This window comes from Vulpes lagopus, chromosome 12 (genome assembly GCF_018345385.1).
Source record: "Vulpes lagopus strain Blue_001 chromosome 12, ASM1834538v1, whole genome shotgun sequence".
Taxonomy (NCBI): domain Eukaryota; kingdom Metazoa; phylum Chordata; class Mammalia; order Carnivora; family Canidae; genus Vulpes; species Vulpes lagopus.
The window spans coordinates 49,237,602-49,257,814 of record NC_054835.1 but is presented as its reverse complement, the minus strand read 5'-3'; the positions used below and the strand labels follow the sequence as shown (position 1 = coordinate 49,257,814).

General features: G+C 41.3%; 1 protein-coding gene across 1 annotated transcript in view; it reads right to left on the bottom strand.

Annotated features, from left to right (window-relative positions):
• Positions 1-8,036: 8,036 nt before the first annotated feature.
• The window catches only part of GNA13 (G protein subunit alpha 13), a 37,576-nt gene continuing 25,399 nt past the window's right edge, over positions 8,037-20,213 (bottom strand). Inside the window, exons 3-4 of the mRNA XM_041725130.1 lie at positions 18,677-18,727; positions 8,037-12,191 (exon numbers count right to left, since the gene is read on the bottom strand). Coding sequence (XP_041581064.1) covers positions 11,619-12,191; positions 18,677-18,727 — 624 coding nt within the window. The 3' untranslated portion in view covers positions 8,037-11,618. The remainder of the gene's footprint in view (positions 12,192-18,676; positions 18,728-20,213) is intronic.

Below are 20,213 nucleotides of genomic sequence, written 5' to 3'. Positions count from 1 at the left end.
ATTTATTGATTTGTTTGAGAAAGAGTGTGAGCAAGAGCAGGGGGAGGGGCAGAGGGAGAATGTCAAGTAGACTTCTGCAGAGTTCAGAGCCCATGATCCATGAGATCTTGAGCTGAGCCGAAATCAAGAATTGGAAGCTTAACCAACTTAGCCACCCAGGAGCCCCTAGACTCTAAGCATCTTAAATTCCGTTCCATAAGTGGCTGTTATCATATTCACGGAGTTATGTGGGCATTACGTCAATCTGAGAACATTATCATCATCCCCCAAAGAAGATCATACCCATTAGCAGCACTGCCTGATTCCCCTAGACGACCATCAATATATGTTCAGTATCTATAGAGTCGCTTCTTCTGGACATTTCCTATAAATGGAATTATAGAATACAATTGTAAAGATGAAGCCTTTTGCGTCTGGCTTCTTTAACTTGATGTTTTCTAGGTTCATCTATCCTATAGCATGGATCAGTAGTACCTTATTCATTTTATTAACTACGATTTCACTGAACGGATTTGCTGCATTTTATGGATTCATCATTTGTTGGGCATTTGGGCCGTTCCTACTTTTTGTCTATTATAAATAACGCTGGTATGAATAGTCACGTACAAATCTTTGTGTGGATGCATGTTTTTGTTTCTCTGTGGTTTAGACCAAAGACTGAAATTGCTGGATCACATGGCAATTCTGTATTTAATGTTTTAAGGAACTGACAGACGGTTTTCTAAAGGGGCTACAGACTATTTTACAATCCCACCAGCGATGTCTGAGGGTTCCAATTGCTCTACATCCTCACCAACACTTATGCCCATTTTTTAAAAACTCTAGTCATCCTAATAGGTCTGAAGTGGTAACTCATCGTGATTTTGATTTGTATCTCTCTGATGGCTAATAGTGTTGAGCATCTTTTCATGCACTTATTGAATATTATTTGGACATTGTTACAAAAACCTTGGTTACTTGAGGATGGGACTAAAGACAAGTATCAAGTCACGGGCGGCTAAAACCCCCCAGGTTTGGTAGCTGAGTGCCCTTTGGGTGCCAGTCATGGATAGTTTTGAGCTGGCTTTTATAAACAATCATGAGGATATCCTTGGACATAAGCCCTGTGGTTCTAGAGAATGTCCTTGGACACACAAAACTAATTTTTAAAAAGCCCTCCAATTCTAGGAACAGAAGTAAAATGAAGCTTAATTTACAATGCAGGGATCCCTGGGTGGTGCAGCGGTTTGGCGCCTGCCTTTGGCCCAGGGCGCGATCCTGGAGACCCGGGATCGAATCCCACGTCAGGCTCCAGGTGTATGGAGCCTGCTCCTCCCTCTGCCTGTGTCTCTGCCTCTCTCTCTCTCTCTCTCTCTCTGTATGACTATCATAAATAAAAAAAAATTTTTTTACAATGCAGAAATAAAATCATTTTTGTTTTTCTTTAATCGCTAAATGGATAAAATTATCTACTCTCACATTTTGAGATATCATCCCCAAACTGAGAATTATTCACGCAATACCAGGCATCTGCACAATATGGAGTCAATTTTAGACTGTTCTGTTCTACGGTGCCTCGAATCAAATGTGGGTTCAATTCTCATGACAATCTGGAAGGTCTTTGAGATGTTGGATTTATGAGAACATAGGAGGACTTCAGAACCAAGCACTACTGCCTGGGAGAAAGAGTCAGGCTCTCAAATAATCTGATTGGCAAGCATCTGAGAACAAAGTGGGCGTCATCATTGCTGCTGTTGTCAGAACAGTTGGTATCTCTGGTTTGGGCGAGAAGTTCAAGTAGAAAGATCTAGGCAGGTACCACGTGAAATACGCAACTACTTAAAACAATTATCCTTGGGACTTACGCTAAGGACATGTTACTGAATCATACACAGGGAAAAGTTACTAGACAGAAACATCAATATTATTTACAGTGATGATGACACAGTGGTGAGATTAGGGTGGTTTTTTCACCAAACGTTTTTCACAGTATGTGAAAAAATATATACCAAAAATGGTGTCAAAACAGAAGATGCTCAGAAGCTGCTGGGCCCTTATCTCTGCATTGATCACTGAAAAAAAATGGTTCTTCTTGGAGGGGGGGAAAAAAAGCAGAAGATCAAGCTGGATTCAAGCCAATCCTGATGACATTTTGGTGACTGTTATGAGTCATCAATGGTGTGTCCTCTCTCCCATTCACACGTTGAGACCCTAATCCCAGTGTCATGGTATTTGGAGGTGGGGACTTTGGGAGGTAATCTGGTCATGAGGGTGGAGCCCTGATGAACAGATTCGTAACCTTTAGAAAAAGGGGCCAACTAGCTATTTCTATCAATGCAAAAGCAGAGGAGGGCCCTCCCTAGGACCCCATCATGCTCCCACCCTGATCTTGAACTTCTGGTCTCCAGACTGTGAGAAGCACATTTTTGTCGCTTGGGAGCCACTGGATCTGTGGTACTTTTCATAACAGGCTCAACTAAGATGGTGGCCGTAACACAAATGAATCTGAAAGTGCCCATGACTCTCAGAGGCTGCCAGATTCTAACTTTCAGTACCTCAGAAAGACGAATGCGCCCTTGGGATGGGGAAATTCCCCCTGGAGGACAGAGCTCAGGGAAAAAAATTACAAAACACTGAGGGTCAAATTTTTCAAAACCTGTTGAGTTACCCTCAACATCTTCAGAGATAATTTTCCCCTTACAGTCTCCCTCTTTAAAAAAAAAATTTTTTTTGGAGGGAAAAATAAAGACCTTGTCATAGGAACTTTGTACTATAACATTCTATATTCTTCTATAAATAATTTTTGCTACATGCTGGAATGTTCTAGAAGGCTTTCAAGAATCGGAATGTAGGAAGGAACACGGAAGACATTATTGTTAGCTCAACCTCCTGATGTCTCCGATCTGGAGTCTAATCAGGTCCCTCCTGAAGCTAGTGACAGTCAACTCAGAAGCTACTTCTTCCTCACAGCCTGGCTTCACTCAGGCTCCTGTCATGACTTGACTGTGAGTGTCCGGACAAGGGGACACTGTGTTGGTTACTCTTAGGAACAGTCAGAGGTGTCTGATGGGCACTCGGGGAGCTTAGCAAGAGCATCTGCAGAGCAATGATGGGTTAGTCTAATCAGTCTAACTGATGGGAGCTGAGATGGGAACAGAAATGGCTCTAAAATAAGGTGGAAGGCTTGATGTGTCCTGAGAGAGGAGTAGGATGGGAGCGGTACCCAAAGGAAGGAAACCGCTCCTGGTCCCAGGGTGGGTGGTGAGCCAGCAGTGATCTTCAGAGCTGGGCTTGAAGATGAGCAGGAGCTGGCCTGGAGCAGAGTGAGCCAGAGAGAGGGGATTTGGGGTGGCGGTGGTGGTGCAGCAGTGCTCACTTAGTGGGTGAAGGCAGCTGGAAGGGAAGGTCAGTTGGCAAGGGAGGTTGACACTAGATCCCTTGAATGTTGGGCAAGGGGGTCGAATGCAATTTTGTTCTGTGCACTTTAGAAGGGGCTGTGCTGTACAGTGTGCCGGTGTTAAATTGGGGCTCTTTACTCCCATGAAGTTGGGCATCCAGCTCTTAGCCTGGCATGGAGTCCTCTTTACAGATTCATAGCATCTTCCCCCAAACTACAAACTTGCTACATACGTGCAAGGATTGCATGTACAAAATTATTATTTTTTTTAGATTTTGTTTGTTCATTCATGAGAGACCCAGAGAGGCAGAGACACAGACAGAGGGAGAAGCAGGCTCCCGGTGGGGAGCCTGATGTGGGACTCGATCCCGGGACCCCGGGATCATGCCCTGAGCCAAAGGCAAGATGTTCAATCGCTGAGCCACCCAGGTGTCCCCAGAATTAACTTTTTAAAAAGATTTTACTTATCTGTATAACACAGAGAGAGAAAGAGCACAAGCAGGGGAGCGGCAGGCAGAAGGAGAGGGAGAAGTAGGCTCGATCCCAGGACCCTGGGATCATGACCCAAGCCGAAGGCAGACGCTTAACCAACTGAGCCGCCCGGGTGCCCCCCAGAATTAACTTCAATATGCCATGTCGCCAATATTGCTGAGCCATAGGTGCTGGGATGCTCTTTTATTCAGGATAAAGGTTTGACAAACTTATCCTGATGTTATAATAAACTAATTAAATCCCGCAAGGTTCACAAGAATTGGGCTTTCCATGCAGAATAATAGAAAAATAAACCAAGTATACTTTTTCATTCCCAAGGTCAGCAGTTTAACCTCAGTTTCATCTTAGAGGCATGTTCCCAGTCTTCTGTGATGTTTGACCGGGACCCGAAATTCAAACCCAAGTCTAAAGCTGCAGGGCAGTTAATTGCAAAAGGATAATCAACATTTAAAAAGCCTCGGTGGCTTACATTTTCCCATCAATGTACCTCCCTGGGGAAAAGGAAAACCAACCCACTCCTCCACTCAGTATAAATGTTAATTCTGGACACAACTTCCCTCCTTATTCTTTCCGCCAACAGAGAAGCTTCACACAGCCGCCTTGAATAGTGAGTTTGTATCAAATCCTTGTTTGAGCCTTTTGTTCCCTCTGGTATTCGAAGGGGGACCCTTGTGAAATATAGCTGCACAGTGTTTTCATTCGGAGACTCCTTACTGCAACCACAGGACTGTATTTCGGTCGCCCCGCTCATTTCTGAGGAAAAATCACAGCATGTATTTTAAAACACTGTCCTCGGTCATTTGTTTCATGAGGATTTGCCAAATTTCCCATCACCAAAACAAACCTCCGGTTTAACCTATAAACTCTTGAGTTTCCTGCCTTCTTGAAACCAAAGTCTTCTCTTTTCTCTTCCAACAACCCACACTGTGGGCGAAGGAACAGGTCATTTTGAGAGCATCTCATGGCAATTATCCATGATGGTGCCAAAAACACTTTACTGGACAATACTGGAGTCTTGGCTGCTTCCTTTGACAAAGGAATATTCTATTTCCAACAACAGTAAGGAAATTTTTTATTTTTTAAAAATTAATTTTAAAAAAGATTTTACTTATTCATGAGAGACACAGAGAGAGAGGCAGAGACACAGGCAGAAGGAGAAGCAGGCTCCATGCAGGGAGCCCGACTCGATCCTGGGACCCCAGAATCACGCCCTGAGCCAAAGGCAGATGCTCAACCGCTGAGCCACCCAGGTGTCCCAAGTTTTTTTTTTTTTTAAAAGATGTCTTCTTTGGGGGATTTACATGCTCAAGTGAGTTTAGTGTCAATTTTTTAAGGTCTTAAATCTCTCAAAGAAAGCCTTTAACGACCTGTTTTCAAGGTACAGATTTGTAGGTGTGTGCAGATTTGTAGATATTTCTAAGTCCAAGTCTTTCGATCTCCATTTTTCTTGGGACCAACAGTGAAATTTATGTTCAAGGTGAGACCTCGGAACAGAATTTCTTTTTTGTCCCTAAGGCCTGGAGCCAATTATTCTGGGGCACAGCCATCACCACGGAACATTTATCCGAATCAGCTATACAATCCCGATTGTGGGGAAAGGCCCTTCATTCTCCTCTGGGAAAGTACATGCTGTTTTGGATATATGTCATTTAAGCAAAGGTATGAACATGTCAAAAGTTATTTAACAGGGGCACCTGGGTGGTTCAGTGGTTGAGCATCTGCCTTCAGCTCAGGTCATGATCCCAGGGTCCTGGGATGGAGTCCCGTATCAGGCTCCCTGCAGTGAGCCTGCTTCTCTCTGCCTATGTCTCTGCTTCCGTGTGTCTCTCATGAATAAACAAATAAAATCTTAAAAAAAAAAAAGTTATTAAGAACCTCCCACTTAGCTGAAGCTGTAAAGGAAAAAGATGGGTGGTATGCCTAATAGGATCTGATGAGGATGATGCTTTACCTCTGCGGTCCCCAAAACACAATCGAGTCTATCATGAGAAACACATGAGACAGATCCCAACAGAGGGGCAATTTACAGAACAGCCACCCAGCATTCCTTCTCAAACCTGCCATGGTCATCAAAATCAAGGAAAATCTGAGAACCTGCCAAGAGAAGCCGAAGAAGAGACAATTAAATGTGATCTGGTGTCCTGGATGTATTCTGGAATGGAAAGGGACACCAGGGAAAAAACTAAGGAAATCGGAATAAAGTGTGAGCTTTAGTTAATAATAAAGTCTCAGTATTGGTTCACTATGACAAAGGTACCAGACAAAGGCAAGATGTAATGATGATTAGGGCAACTATTGAAAGGGTGTGGAATACCGGAGAAACTCTATGATCTTTGTAAATTTTCTGTAAATCACGATCTAAAATAGTTGATTGAAACAAGAAAAATGAGTGGTAATATGTGGATTTGTTTTTAAATCACCATTTCAATTACAATAGACCCGACAGCATTACTCCTGCAGGCCGACAAACCAGGACTAGTGCGGGTTGGTTGAACAATCTTAAAAGGAGCAGAGAGAAAAAGGAGTAGCCCTCCTTGCCCCATTGCCACGTCCAAACATATTAAGTGCCTGGGAGCTTGTTTGGATGAGGTCCACATCCCCATTTTTAGTAAGGAAAAGTTTGTAGCTTAATAGGAAGGTGAAATATTGTTGGAGTTGTGCAGAGAGATTTCGGTGCTTTTTAAAAATCACTATGCTTTTGTTTTCAAACTTAACTAAGTATCTGCTTTACACTTTATCAAACTGTTGGTTTAAATAACATCGTAGTATTGAATAGTTTATAAATGTTTATTAATGTCAGTAATTTTACAAAGCAAATATTAATAGCAAGAGGCAAAATTTTTGCAAAATATGTACAAAAGTAAAAAGCCTTAATGCCTAGCGATTCATTGTATAAAATCAAACCATTCTTTCCACTTTCAGACCTCCTTTAGAAATAATTTATTGCCAATCCTGAACTAAAGCACTGACAGGAAAAAAAAATTTACAGCAATATCAGATAACCTGCTTCTTAGTTTCTGGAAAGTTATAAAAAGATTTAATACGTATAAAAAAAACCTAAGTCACAAGTATTTTTTATACAAAGCTAATACAAATCATGTTTTGTTGGGTACAGTATCTGTGAGGTTGTTACAAAATATACTTCTTGATAAGGCTTCTTGTGGTAAATGAGCTCTCATCACGGTAGAGTGGTACAGAAAAGCCATTTAAAACATTTTGCCATTCTGCTTTCAAGTAAGAGGTAAAGAGAGAGCAAATGGTATATAGTTTGTTGCATTGTTACATATACTTTCCGGGAATTAACCCCCTACCTCCCCCCCTTTGTTCCCCCCTGGTACCATCATATGGGCATAACTGAGGACAAATATATCACTTACTATGGCAAGAAACATTATAAACAAGCTTTCTAAATACAAATCCAAATCAGATACCCAATAAGTAGCATATTTCTATTACCACACTCACAGATTGAAAATGTATGCATAGTGGGTCCTAGCATACTTTGATCTGGAATTTTTTTTTTATCAACAGCAGATTTGGAAAGGTCCCCAAATCTCCCATCAACCCAGAAAATACTGCCCAATCATTAACCCTTTTTGTTCCGTATGAGCTCTGGCATTTGAAACCGGATGGTCAGACCTGGATGCCACAAGAAGGAACATATTTACTTAAATGCTAACTATACATTCAAGTAGACACAAGAATGCTAGTGGTACAAACACTGTACTTCTAATGCTGTTAATAGTCACTTACCAGCCTAAGGCTACCATTGCTTTGATGGTACTTGAAAAAGCCAGAAAGTCCAACCTGTTTAAAATGTCGAGGTTTAGACTTCAATTTCTATTATAAACTTATTAAGCCCTAACCTCGTACCATAAAATAATAGGTATGTATTATACCTTCTGCCTTATTCAGAACATGGAGACTCAAACACACCCACTCTCATACAAGCCCCCCCTTTCATGTTTACTAGGCTGAAAGGCCAGCCTGCATCCTATCAATAAAAGAAAATCAGTCCTTACAGGGAAGCAGCACAACATGTGCGACGAATGAAATGATGGGAAACGACATAAAGTGACCTAGTTCTAGGTCAAACTTCCAACTGAAAAAGACACATGCAAAATTTCTGTTCTTGATTCCCTCAAGAAAACTAACAGCAATAAAAAGGTAACAGAGCAAACTTTCTCTAGATTTATTGGGGAGTTTGTTACAAATGTTTGACTGAGCTTTACAGGCATGATTTCATGGATTCAAACAAGAAATTAAGAGTTAACACTGATCCTTAGCCTTCTTATTTTACATATACAGAAATAACATTGCTACAAATTGCAACGGAGAGAAACTTGTTTCAAATGGCGTGGTCTGGGGTTTTGTCTAAATGAATCATTACATAATGAAAGCACCAATTTGAGGCCTTCTCAAATAGTGATTTGAATTTCAGAACATAACAGAACATGACTTGGTCACTTTATTCTTCACATAAATAAGGCATAACCGGATATGTGTACTAAGGCTGAGAATACATTTCATCAAAAGCATAAATACACGTACTTGGGTACACACTGGGAGTTAAGATTTACTCATTTTCTCTTTACAAGAAAATGACAGGGCGTAATCATTTCTGTTGCATCTAAATCAATACTTCTAATAGTTTCTGGTATTAACATACTCTTACTTCCTTCAACTTTAAACCAACCACTGCCACCAACTGAAAAAGGATTTCCCTAAACAACCTCAGCTTGAGAGATTAACCAGAGGATCTTCACTATGTAAAACATGCACCAGTGCAACTTCAAAGAAAACAACAAAAACGGGTGATCTTTTTCATTCAACCTCACCTTCTTTGGCTGTGGTTGCTCTGCAGCTACCAAGCACCTTTTCCAGACAGTAACATTAACATGAAGACTTTGATTTCATACAGTTATTTGGCAGGAAGCAATGATTTGGGGCATTAAAAAATGATATTTAAGTGGCAGAGGCAAGCCTTATATCATGTGGATCTTCAGAAAACATTTGGCAAAACCATTTCCCTATAAAAACAGAGACCCAAATTTGTGGTGTTCTTTGATTTATAAGGCAACTCTGTATACTTATACATTTCTTCAAGGCCAATGAAGACACTTTTGTGACATTTCTTAAGAATTCAACGAGAAGACATTTGGATTTAGGAACACAATGTAATAGAGAATTAGGCACATTTTATTCCAAATCATAACCATTAAGACTTAAAAAGGCAAACACACTTCAAAGAACTTTAAACCACTGTTTTAGAGATGAAGGGATATTCGCATAGTAAAGTGATGAGCCCCCTTTCAATCTGGTTCACTAAATTTCATTTTCTTCTTCATATAGTGGTATTTCAAAAGAATCTAGTTTTTATAATACAGGTATTAAGACTCCTTCAATTGGTTTTAAATACAGTATGTAAAAAATGGGGAGCTGAAGGCTTCAGACTGAGACCTCACACTTCCACTGTCTAAACAAGCCTGCCATTAAATAGAAGTAATCTGCTGCCTCAAAATATAGTCTAGATTTTATTTAAAAAAAAAAAAAAAGCTGAGACATCACAAACATCAGGAAAGAAAGTTGCAAATTCCCAAAATCATACCATATCTATTCGGTGTTGTAACATTTCTTGGTGGTAGTCTTGGTGATTGCTGCTTTGTCAGGCAAGATTTATGGTTCGTATCACAGATCTTAAATATAACTTAAATAAGACCAAGTTTGCTCTTTGTACAGGGAACTTACTTTAGCCTTCACTGAAGTTCAATGGTTTGGGCCATTCAACTAAACTATTTTCGAAATTTACACAAAGACTCTCCAGCAAAAAGTCCCAATGTTACTGTGTGCATATTCAGACATTCACTAGCACTGAAGTTATTCTAATTCTGTGAATTTAAACACTATATTCTTTTTGGCAAGAAGCACTGGATGTAGAACTATTCAAACATGCACGAACTGTATACTATGAAGACTTGCATTATGATGCAGGGCTACGTGTCTGTAGCTCGTGTATGACCAAGGCATGAAAACACTGAAAGTTACTATGGATAAAATGATGGTGGAATTTCAAATGCAAGAAAAGTCAAGAACAGTTACGAACAATCCCTGGTTAGCTCACTGAAAAGTCCTACTCTCACACTAGACTGCAGACCAACCAAGAGCCACCATCTTGGAAAGGCTGCATGATCCTTAATGTTGACCAATCTTTCAAGGACTTTCTAGCCAACAGAATACCTGAGAACACAGCTCTACAGTAAAGTGACAGGTATCACAGTCTTAATCACAATTTTCAGGAAAAGGAGAAAAGCTGTCAGATTTTCCAAACTGTCATCAGCCTTGGGCATTTGCCTCTCTAGTCCTGGTCTAACACCACACACAACCTACAAGGCAGTATTCTCAGTACTGCAAACCAGTTCCTCTGATGAGTTCACCATGACATCTGAGATCACAAAGCTGCTGCAAGATACTTTCATTTCATACGTGGTGAGGTCAAATGCAATCATATTTCGGTGTGACCTAAAAAAATTACTGCTTATTCTTAGAAGTATCCCCAAAACATTCAAAATGTACCTCAATAAAGCTAGAATTTCATAAGCAATAATGATATGAACATGTAGGTGTATGTTTTAGGAGACACACCAAGAATGAACACAAATCTCAAATAATGCCTTCTTGAGTCATCTGACAGGAAAACATTGACCTTGGCCAGCTCCAAATAAAAACTCCCATATATGCCACAGTTGGAGTTGATGGGAATAGACAGGAGAGCAAAAGAAAGATGTTCTGTGATGGTACAACAGTGATTCTCTGCAGTGAGGACCCGAATCCTCCAAGACAGGACATACAAGTCTGAGCGTAAAGCACGTAACATCCTGGAAACGGTATGTTTATTTAGAAAGCTCTGTTATCAAGTTACTTGCAATTTTTATAGCTGCTGCTACGGCCAGAATGTTTCACATATGGCACATTTATTATATGATATTTAAATATGAAAAGGGCACACTATATTTCACTCATTACTTTGCATCAAAATACTCTGTACGGCATTGGCTCCCTCTTGCTCCCCTCCCCCAGCCCCGTACCATTTGTGAACTTCCATTAGCATCAGACCAGGAATCCTTATGTAAACTTTAAAACACTAAGAACATTACCTTCAGAAACCACAGAAATTTTAAAACTAAACAACTGTCGCTATATAAGCAATTAAAAAAAACATGAAGGCTAAATCTGTGTAAAGCTACAGAATGCCAGTCCTTAGATCAAACTTTTTTTCCAATAGCCCTTTCAAAACAGGTCGCCGTAAAGCGAGGCACAAGTGTCGCTGCCGTGCACAGGACAGAAAAAAGGGACCTTGCTGTGTCAGAACTGAATATTCTTAACCTCATACCAAGAGATTCGAAGACACCTTCCATACTTGGCACTACAGAATTCAGTTTGAGAAGTGGAAAAAGCTAAAGCCTGAACTCTATTTAGTCAGAGGCTTGGCAGGAAACTAGAACCCCCTCAAAGGGAAGCCACAGTGAAACAGATCAAAGACTGAACATCGACAGGTATCGGCGATTGTTACTCAGCAGCTTTCAGCCAGCCACAAACCAAAGTCTGCAGGAGGAGGACTAAGATTTCCAAGAAGTTAAACTTAGAATCAAGATTTTTCTCATTCCTGTTGTAAACTGCTATTTCCAAAAACAAAACAAACAGAACACAATCAAGAGGACAAAAGGGATTAAAATGGGCAGTCTTCTGTCCATCACTGTAGCATGAGCTGCTTGAGGTTGTCGTGAAGAATGGTGTCCTTCACGTCACGGAACACGAGGCGGATATTCTCTGTGTTGATGGCAGTGGTGAAGTGGTGGTATAAGGGCTTCTGCTGCTGGTCCCGGCGTTTGTTCCGGAAACATTCCACCAGGAATTTTTGGACGTCTCTTAAGCAGTGGGGATCCCCTTCAAATTCTAAGAAATAGTCTTTGATGCTCACAATTTGCACTTTCTCCTCAAGCAAATCTGTCTTGTTTAAGAAGAGAATTATGGAGACATTGCTGAAAACCCGGTTATTGACGATTGTTTCAAAAATGTTCAGAGATTCTGTAAGGCGATTGGTCAGTCGGTCTTCCATAAGCACCTGGTCAAATTCACTTGAGGAAACAAGGAAAAGTATTGATGTCACGCTGTCGAAGCATTCAAACCATCGTTTTCTCTCTGATCTTTGACCACCCACATCAACCATTTTGAAAGGAACATTTTTAATTTCAAAGTCATACTCATGAATGCCTTTGGTGGGTCTTCTGGCAAGCAGAATATCTTGTTGCGATGGAATGTAATCCTGGAAAAGAAAAAAACTGCTTTACACTCAGTAACCCAGAAGTAATTAGCGTTTCTGATGAACTACTAACTGGTTGAATGACTGGATATGCAAATAACTTATTTTTAATTTTTTAAAAAAGATTTTTAAAATTTATTCATGAGAAAGAGAAAGCATGTGCGGGCATGAGCAGAGGGAGGGGCCGAGGGACAAGCAGACTCCCTGCTGAGCAGAGGGCCAGGGATGCGGGGCCTGACCCCAGGACCCTGAGATCAGAGATCATGACCTGAGCAGAAGTCAGATGCTAAGCTGACTGAGACACCCAGGCGCCACACAAACTTATCTTTTTAATAACTTCTGGCTGAATTAAAGCATCAGTACACTATTATTCTCATTACAAAATGCCAAGATATATTAAAATGTTGGGGTATGAAGACTGGTTCAAAATTCTATGTTTTTCACTACTGCAGTATCTTCAGACTGAAGTCTTATTTTTTTTTAAATTAATTAATTAATTAATTAATTTATTTATTTATTTATTTATTGATAGTCAAAGAGAGAGAGAGAGAGAGAGAGGCAGAGACACAGGCAGAGGGAGAAGCAGGCTCCATGCACCGGGAGCCCGACGTGGGATTTGATCCCGGGTCTCCAGGATCGCGCCCTGGGCCAAAGGCAGGCGCCGAACCACTGCGCCACCCAGGGATCCCCAGACTGAAGTCTTAACTCTCAGGTGTCCCATTGCCCTGCCTACTGTCGTGTCTCTACCCCTAATATTACTCCTTACTGACCCACCCTCTGCTCCGGCCAGAGTGACCCAGGGCTTCCTACTCACTCCTCCAACCTGCTTCTTGTCTCTCTGTGAAAAGCAAGGAGGGCTGAAGCGCCAATTCGTGAAGGCCACCTCCTGGCGCACAGTTCTGGCTACCTCTCTCTAGCTCTTTCTAAACAATCCTTTCCTGTGCCCTACCCTCCACGAATAAAACTCCCACAATGGTCACTCCACTTGATCACTGCAGCCACACCATGTGCATGGCAAACGGCACTTCTACTAAAGCCGATGCACTGGATTTACTTCGGGTGGCCTCCTAGGTGTGCTTCCAGCATCCGGCCCAAGCAGCTGTGCTCCCACCTTCTCACTTCTGACACAAGGAGTCACTTTGTCAGTGCCTGGGCCTGTGAAGTAGGTGGAGGGGACCACACCGGGCCGGCCGCCCCAGAGGAGAGCTTATGCAAAAACCAGATGAGCCCTTCTCTGTGAAGCGGACCAGTCAGCTTTGAGACCCTGGACAGACAGAAGTTGCTAGTCTCAGAAGTCACTAGTCTCAGAAGTCACCAGCTACCCAGACAGCGTACTTCCAGATGCAGTATAACTGGTTCCTTCTTTTCAGGCTAGTGTGTTTCCAGAACTTTGACTTGGCTCTTTGGCAATACTGAATAGGAGAGCTTTTTAATGCTCATTGTCAAGGTCAATTTTTCCTTTTTTAAATCAAGGCAAGATTTTCAAACAATGCTGACTGTTACAACGGTGTATTTTATGCTTTTCCAAATAGTGTAATATAATTTTGAAATTTCATTACAATCTATTTCTTCAAAATGGTTCTTTGGAGTTAAGCATTAAAAAAAAGTAGGCAGTTCTCAGTTATATGTAATCCATAACCATTTATTAACTAATGCTAGGCCTCCATAAAACATGCTGGCATTTCCAGGCTTCCTTTTAGCTTCTGTTCACATACTTAACTACTTTACTTACAATCAGCACATCCACAATTTTTAGCCTGCCCTACTTTACTTAACATTTCATCATGAACTGTTATGCACACTGAGACAGTTGTATTTCACTTTAAAGGAGTATACATGTGCCAAATGGATTAATGTACCGTCATTTATATACATACCCCCGACCAGTGTTCATTAAGGCTGCTTCCAATTTTTTAGCTTAATAGAAATTCCGCAATTAAAATTCTCACACACGTAACCATCCCTTCCCCTCTTTGGACGATTTCCTAAACTAAATAACCAGAAATAAGATTAGGAAGCCAAAGTTTATGAATATTTTGATGACACTGGACACTTAAAGCCCAACTGCTTTCCAGAAACGCAGTACAAATTTGCAGTGCACGTGTGCCAACTGCTTCAGAAACATGCCAGCTCTGGGTAGTTGTTAATTTTCCAATTCCATAAAAATTGTAAGTTCTTCTTGCTCACTTAGAAGCTAACAATCTAGTTAGGAAGCTAAGGCTAATTCCTAGGAAGCCCCCAAACCAATACAATGTAATCAACTGCTAGCTGCTTTGGCAGAATCAGGGAGTAGAGAACTGGCAGTTCCAGAGCCAGCTCTTCACATACTAATTGTGTGACCCTGGCCAAGTCCTTTAGTCCTAGTGCATCTCCACTTCCTCATTGGTGAAATACAGACAGTAACATTCACAAGGGGGCTGTGAGGCCTAAATGAGCTCAACAGGGAAGTGCTCCTGGGCCGGCCGGCATACTGTGCATGCGCCGCACAGTCTAGCTGTAGAGAAGGAATCCAGAAGGCTGAGATAGCTGGGTGAGCTCCTGTTACGTCCCTTGGTTCTCTTACTATTTATTATCTTCTTTATTATCTTTATTTTTTCGGGGGGGGGGGGGAGTGGGAGGGGAAGGGAGCAGGCTCCACACCTAGCTTGGAGCCCAATGTGGAGCTCAATCTCAGGACCCTGCATGACCTGAGCCAAAACCAAGAGCTGGCTGCTTAACCGACTGAGCTGCCCAGGCGGGCCAGGCCCCCTCTGCCGCTCTCTCATTTTTAAATGCTCACCATTCACTCTGCACTTGACAATCTATTCACAAACACACATATTCAATTAAGAAAACTCATTTTCTTCCTAACCAACTCCTCTAAGCCAACCAGCATGTTCTCCTTTCTACTTCCTGCTCCATTAACAAGCCCAGCGGTAAGACTCCCCCATCTAGGGGGAAGACTAAGGACTTTTCTCTGCATTACCTATTTTATCTCAAACCCTGTTTCTCCTTATTTCTGCTATTCCTGTTTTTTAGCATCTTGGGTGTGGATTACTACCTCTTCACTAGTTTCCCTGCCCTTAATGTCTCGCATCTCTTGGTTCCATCCCTAAGCCACTCTCAAACTAACCCTCCTGCGTCATAACTTTAGAACTCACTTGGAGGTTCCTCACTGCATCCGATCCAAACTTTGCTGACTGGTTTTCATGAACCTCTTTACTCCTAGTTTTCTGGAACCGGAGACTCTGCTCTACATTGTCTAGGCTTACCACAGAGCCTCACATCAAGACTTGCCAAAGCTGCACATCTTGGTACCATTACATGACCATTCACTTGCACAACTGTACAACTACAATAAACAATGTATCCAGACCCAAGCTATGCCTTCTAAAAATCTGGTTTTATAAGTTAAAGTCAAGAACGTCACAGGTCCTTTGCCAGAAGGATGTGCCTAAAATTAAACATATCCAGCTGTCTCCCGTCTTGGTGGGCCGCATCTCTTTACATATCTAAATTCATCTCATCCTTCAGATAGTTTAGATTCACTTACTCTTATGGGGTAGCTCCAACTTCCCGGGTCAGAATATGTCTCTCCATTCTATGAACTAATACTTACCTTTTTTTTTAAGACAGTTTTTTTTTTTTTTTTAAGATTTTATTTATCCATTCATAGAGACACACAGAGAGAGAGAGAAAGGCAGAGACATAGACAGAAGGAGAAGCAGGCTCCATGCAGGGAGCCCGACATGGGACTCAATCCCAGGTCTCCAGGATCACGCCCCGGGCTGCAGGCGGCGCTAAACTGCTGCGCCACCAGGGCTGCCCGAACTAATACTTATCTTCATGACTGGTATCATTTATTTGTCCTCTGCTTGTTTTATGTATAATTTTGTCTCTGACTAGAATGAATTCCTTAAAAACAGGGAACAAAGAACACAACAGCTAACGAGCACTTACTACATGCAAAGCACTATTCTGAATACCTGAGTGTTACAGACTGAATGAACTATGTCCCCCCAAAATTCATATGCTAACCCCAATGTGACTGTATTTTGGGAAAGGGCTTTTACAGGACATAACTAAGGTTAAATGAGGTCATAGGGTAGGGTCCTAATGAGATAGTCTTGGTGGTCTTATAAGAAGAGTAAGAGATCTCTGTTTCCTCACATGAATGCACTGAGTCAAAGCCATGTGAAAAAGCCACAGAAAGAAGGCTATAGTCTGCAAGTCAGGAAGAAAGTCCTCACCAGAAAATAACCATACTAGTACTTTCATCTTAGACTTCCAGCCTCCAGAACTATGAGAACTAAATGTCTGTTGTTTAAGCCACCCAGTCTATGGTGTTTTGTCATGGCAGCCTGAACAGATGAAGACATGGGGTTTATTTCATGTAATTATCCCACAACTCTGAGGTCAGGTTCTTTCTATGTCCATGATATGAAGAAATTACGGTTTAGAGAAGCCTATGGTCACACAGAGCTAGTCTGTGAAAGAACTGGGCTCAGGACCCAAGTGGTCTGGCTGCAGAGCCCACATCCTTGGCCCCTGTGCGGTTCCACTCCCCAGAGGGTCATGGGGCTTGGCACACAGCAGGGCTTCAATGCCCTGGTACTTCAATCAGAGACGGAGAAGCAAAGGCAATCGTGGAACTTGTCTGATATGCATAGAATGAATGGCCAATCTGTGACACAGCCGGTTTACTCTCCCCTCCTTTATACCTACCAAATGAATCACCGCACATTTTTTATTGTATTACAGATGTGGCCTCAGAATTGTTCTCAACCTAAGACTAATACAGACTGACTAGAGTTGGCCTAGAGTCATTAATTCAAGAGCTATTTGTTAAGTGCCTACTGTATTCCAGGCATCGTTACTAGGCATCCAGAACCAAACTCTTCACAATCAAGACATGAGGTCCTTGACCTTATGGCAAGAGACAGGTAAAAGACAAGTAAACGTATTAATAAATAAACCAACTGTAGAAGAGCAATGATTTTTGAAAAAAGTAAGGGCTGATACTGAACACAAGAGGAGGGACCTAATTTGAATGGCACATTCAAGGAAAGCTTACAAGAAGAGGCAAATTGAGAACAGGTCAAATCAGCACTGTTTGGGTTAGAAAATATGAAATACCCCCCCCCCTTTTTTTGTTAAATAACTCCTTTTTTAAAAAGACTTATTTATTTATTCATTCATTCATTCATAGAGACACAGAAAGAGAGAGAGAGAGAGAGAGAGAGAGAGGCGGAGACACAGGCAGAGGGAGAAGCAGGCCCCATGCAGGGAGCCCGACGTGGGACCTGATCCTGGGTGTCCAGGATCACGCTCTGGGCTGAAGGCGGCACTAAACTGCTGAGCCCCCCGGGCTGCCCTAAATAACTCTTAAAAATTAGTTTACCTACTAAGGCTTTCCTCTTTCCACTTGGGTCTATAATGTAACTCTAAGGTTCACAATCTAACCAGATGGAAAAGAGACAATGAAATAAACTCTTAATACCAAGTTTCAATGATGTGGACTGAGTAAAAACCCATTAATATGGAGAGCCCAACTTCTGGAACACAAGTATCTAGGAAAGAGGCATGAGAAAAAAACACTGGCTTAAGTGCAGACAAGTGCAATTTAGTAAAATCCAAAATAAGGGAATTTAAATGTTATCTTGCAAAAAGAAGGTAGATTATCATGTGTCCTTGAATATGTCACTTTCCTACTTGCAGTGGGTTCTTCATTTCGTGTTTATTTCAGTTTTATTTTTAAAGTGAATCTCAAAGAACGTGTAAGACTATATTAAAAGGTATTACCAGAAATCTGCTTTAAGAGGAGGCAAATAATGCTTCAGTAAATCTAGATAGTAACAAATGACTCTAGGGCAGTGACTTTCAAACATTTTCTGAGCACAGCAACCTTTCTTCCAGTCTTTGGCCTGAGTCCACCCCAGAGAACACAGAGCAGCTGCCCTGTCTGTAGCAGGCCCAGGCGGCCAGAGCCAGCCACAGTGCCAGCCAAGAGGAAAATCATCAACTCTCTTTCCAAGGGCGACTCCTTCTCCTCCTTCATGGAGTCTCTTCAGCAGGCCTTTTCTCAACTGAAAAACAGCATTTGCTAAAAGGTTTTGAAATCAATCAACCCACTGTATTCTGTTTCTGCTTACCAACACACATACACACACACACACACACACACACACACACACCCTGAGGTAGAACAGATAATGTACAATCTCATTTTCAAATATAAACTTTCTCTAAACAGTTTTATGTTCATGAATTGGTGGATAAAGCATTCCTCGCAGAAATGGCAGAGATCTGGATAACAGAGGGGAAAAAAAATGAAGCAGGGACAGTCTGGATACTGCCACTAGGAAGGAGGAGGAAGCAAACAGCTTAATACATAATTTTTCTAAACCTCCCAACTAAAAAAAAAAAAAAATAAAATAAAAAAAATAAACCTCCCAACTAATATCCTGACTACTGCTTTCAAATGGCAATAAACATAAACAAAAACTTACTGCTTCTCCAAGTTTATCCAAGTTATCCAGGAAATATTTTACAGATTCACCCTAAAACAAGAAGAAAATAGTTATTAGAGCTTAGAAATTGAAGATTTTGTTACAACAGTTTACATTAAACTGTCTGGTCGTACACTGAATCCAAACAGTTTGTTTAGTTACAAATTTCAGACGGTACAACTAACCCCACTAAGAACGTATACAACATCTGCCTCTGCCAGAGCTCCAGCCTGGTCAACTTCACAAATGCCATAGGCAGTCCCCCAGTGACACTCTTGGTTGACAAGATGACATGTACACTTAGTGACAGAACAATCTAGATATCCAAAGGGAAGATGTAATTAAATAAAAGGTAAAAACTGCTTTTGAGATAAACATACAACTATAATTTATGGGGGATTCTGTCTACATTTTTCTTTTTTTTTTTGTCTACATTTATCTACCTGAAGTTGACACTGATGGTGGTTATCTTTAGTGACAGAGCAAACCAGAAATGAGGTGAGGACACCGTAAAATCTTTCAGTAAGAGGCACTTGTCTGGACAGACACGCTTTGCTCCAGAAGATTTTGAATGCTGCCGTAGGCTTCATGTCTCCTTGGGTCTCTTCCTGAGGGACCAGCCTACTCTCTCTGGGCCCCAATATCTATTAGACTTCCAGTTAATTTTGAATATCTAAATTATATAAGAATACATCCAAGGAGGAACTACTTGAACAGAGGACAGACAGAGAAGAGGGGAGCCATGTGGGGCAAGAAGGGCTCTTTCAGGACGTTTTCCCTGTGTTTTTAGGTTCCGGCTCGTTTTCTACCACCAGAGCCCTGCACTCCGCCTGCCCATGGCTGTTGCTTCTACAACTTCCTGAAGGTAGTGCTTCTTTCACATATAGGAGAAATCATCTGAAGATCTTGGTCGACTATAGGTTCTGCTATAAATTCACTGTGGAAACTGATAGATAAAGGTACAAAGGACGGAAGAGGCAATAGCCATCACTTCCAGCACTCAGGAAAGATCACAGTTAACATCTCAGGACATCTTCCTCCAATGCCTTTTTGTATAATTCACATTGTTGAAATAATTAAAGACAAGTTTGTGTCCTGATTTCTCCACTTAAATAACCTAAGTAAATTTAATAGTCAAAATAATTCCCGGTATTTATTATGTAAAAAGTTAAATAACTGCTGATCTAATGCTGAATACTTGCATTGTTTTTAATAAACATTTTTAACATTTAAAAAAAACAATATTGTGATAAATAGCTTTGAGTAGAGCTGTATGTGCTCTTGAATTATGCGCTGAGTGATCTCAAAAGAATTACTAAGGCAAAGAGATTAAACATTTTTAAGATGCTTACTACTCACTGCCACAAAGGTTCTACTGACTCTCTCCTACCCAACAAGTGTGAAATTATGATGAAAATAAACTAAGTCGAGATCAGAGAAGATATCTTTTGCGGATGAGTCTGTAATAAACTAAGGTGCAAACTCTGACGGGCTCCACGCTGTGATCCCCAATGCTTCTCATTTCAGACCCCCTTCC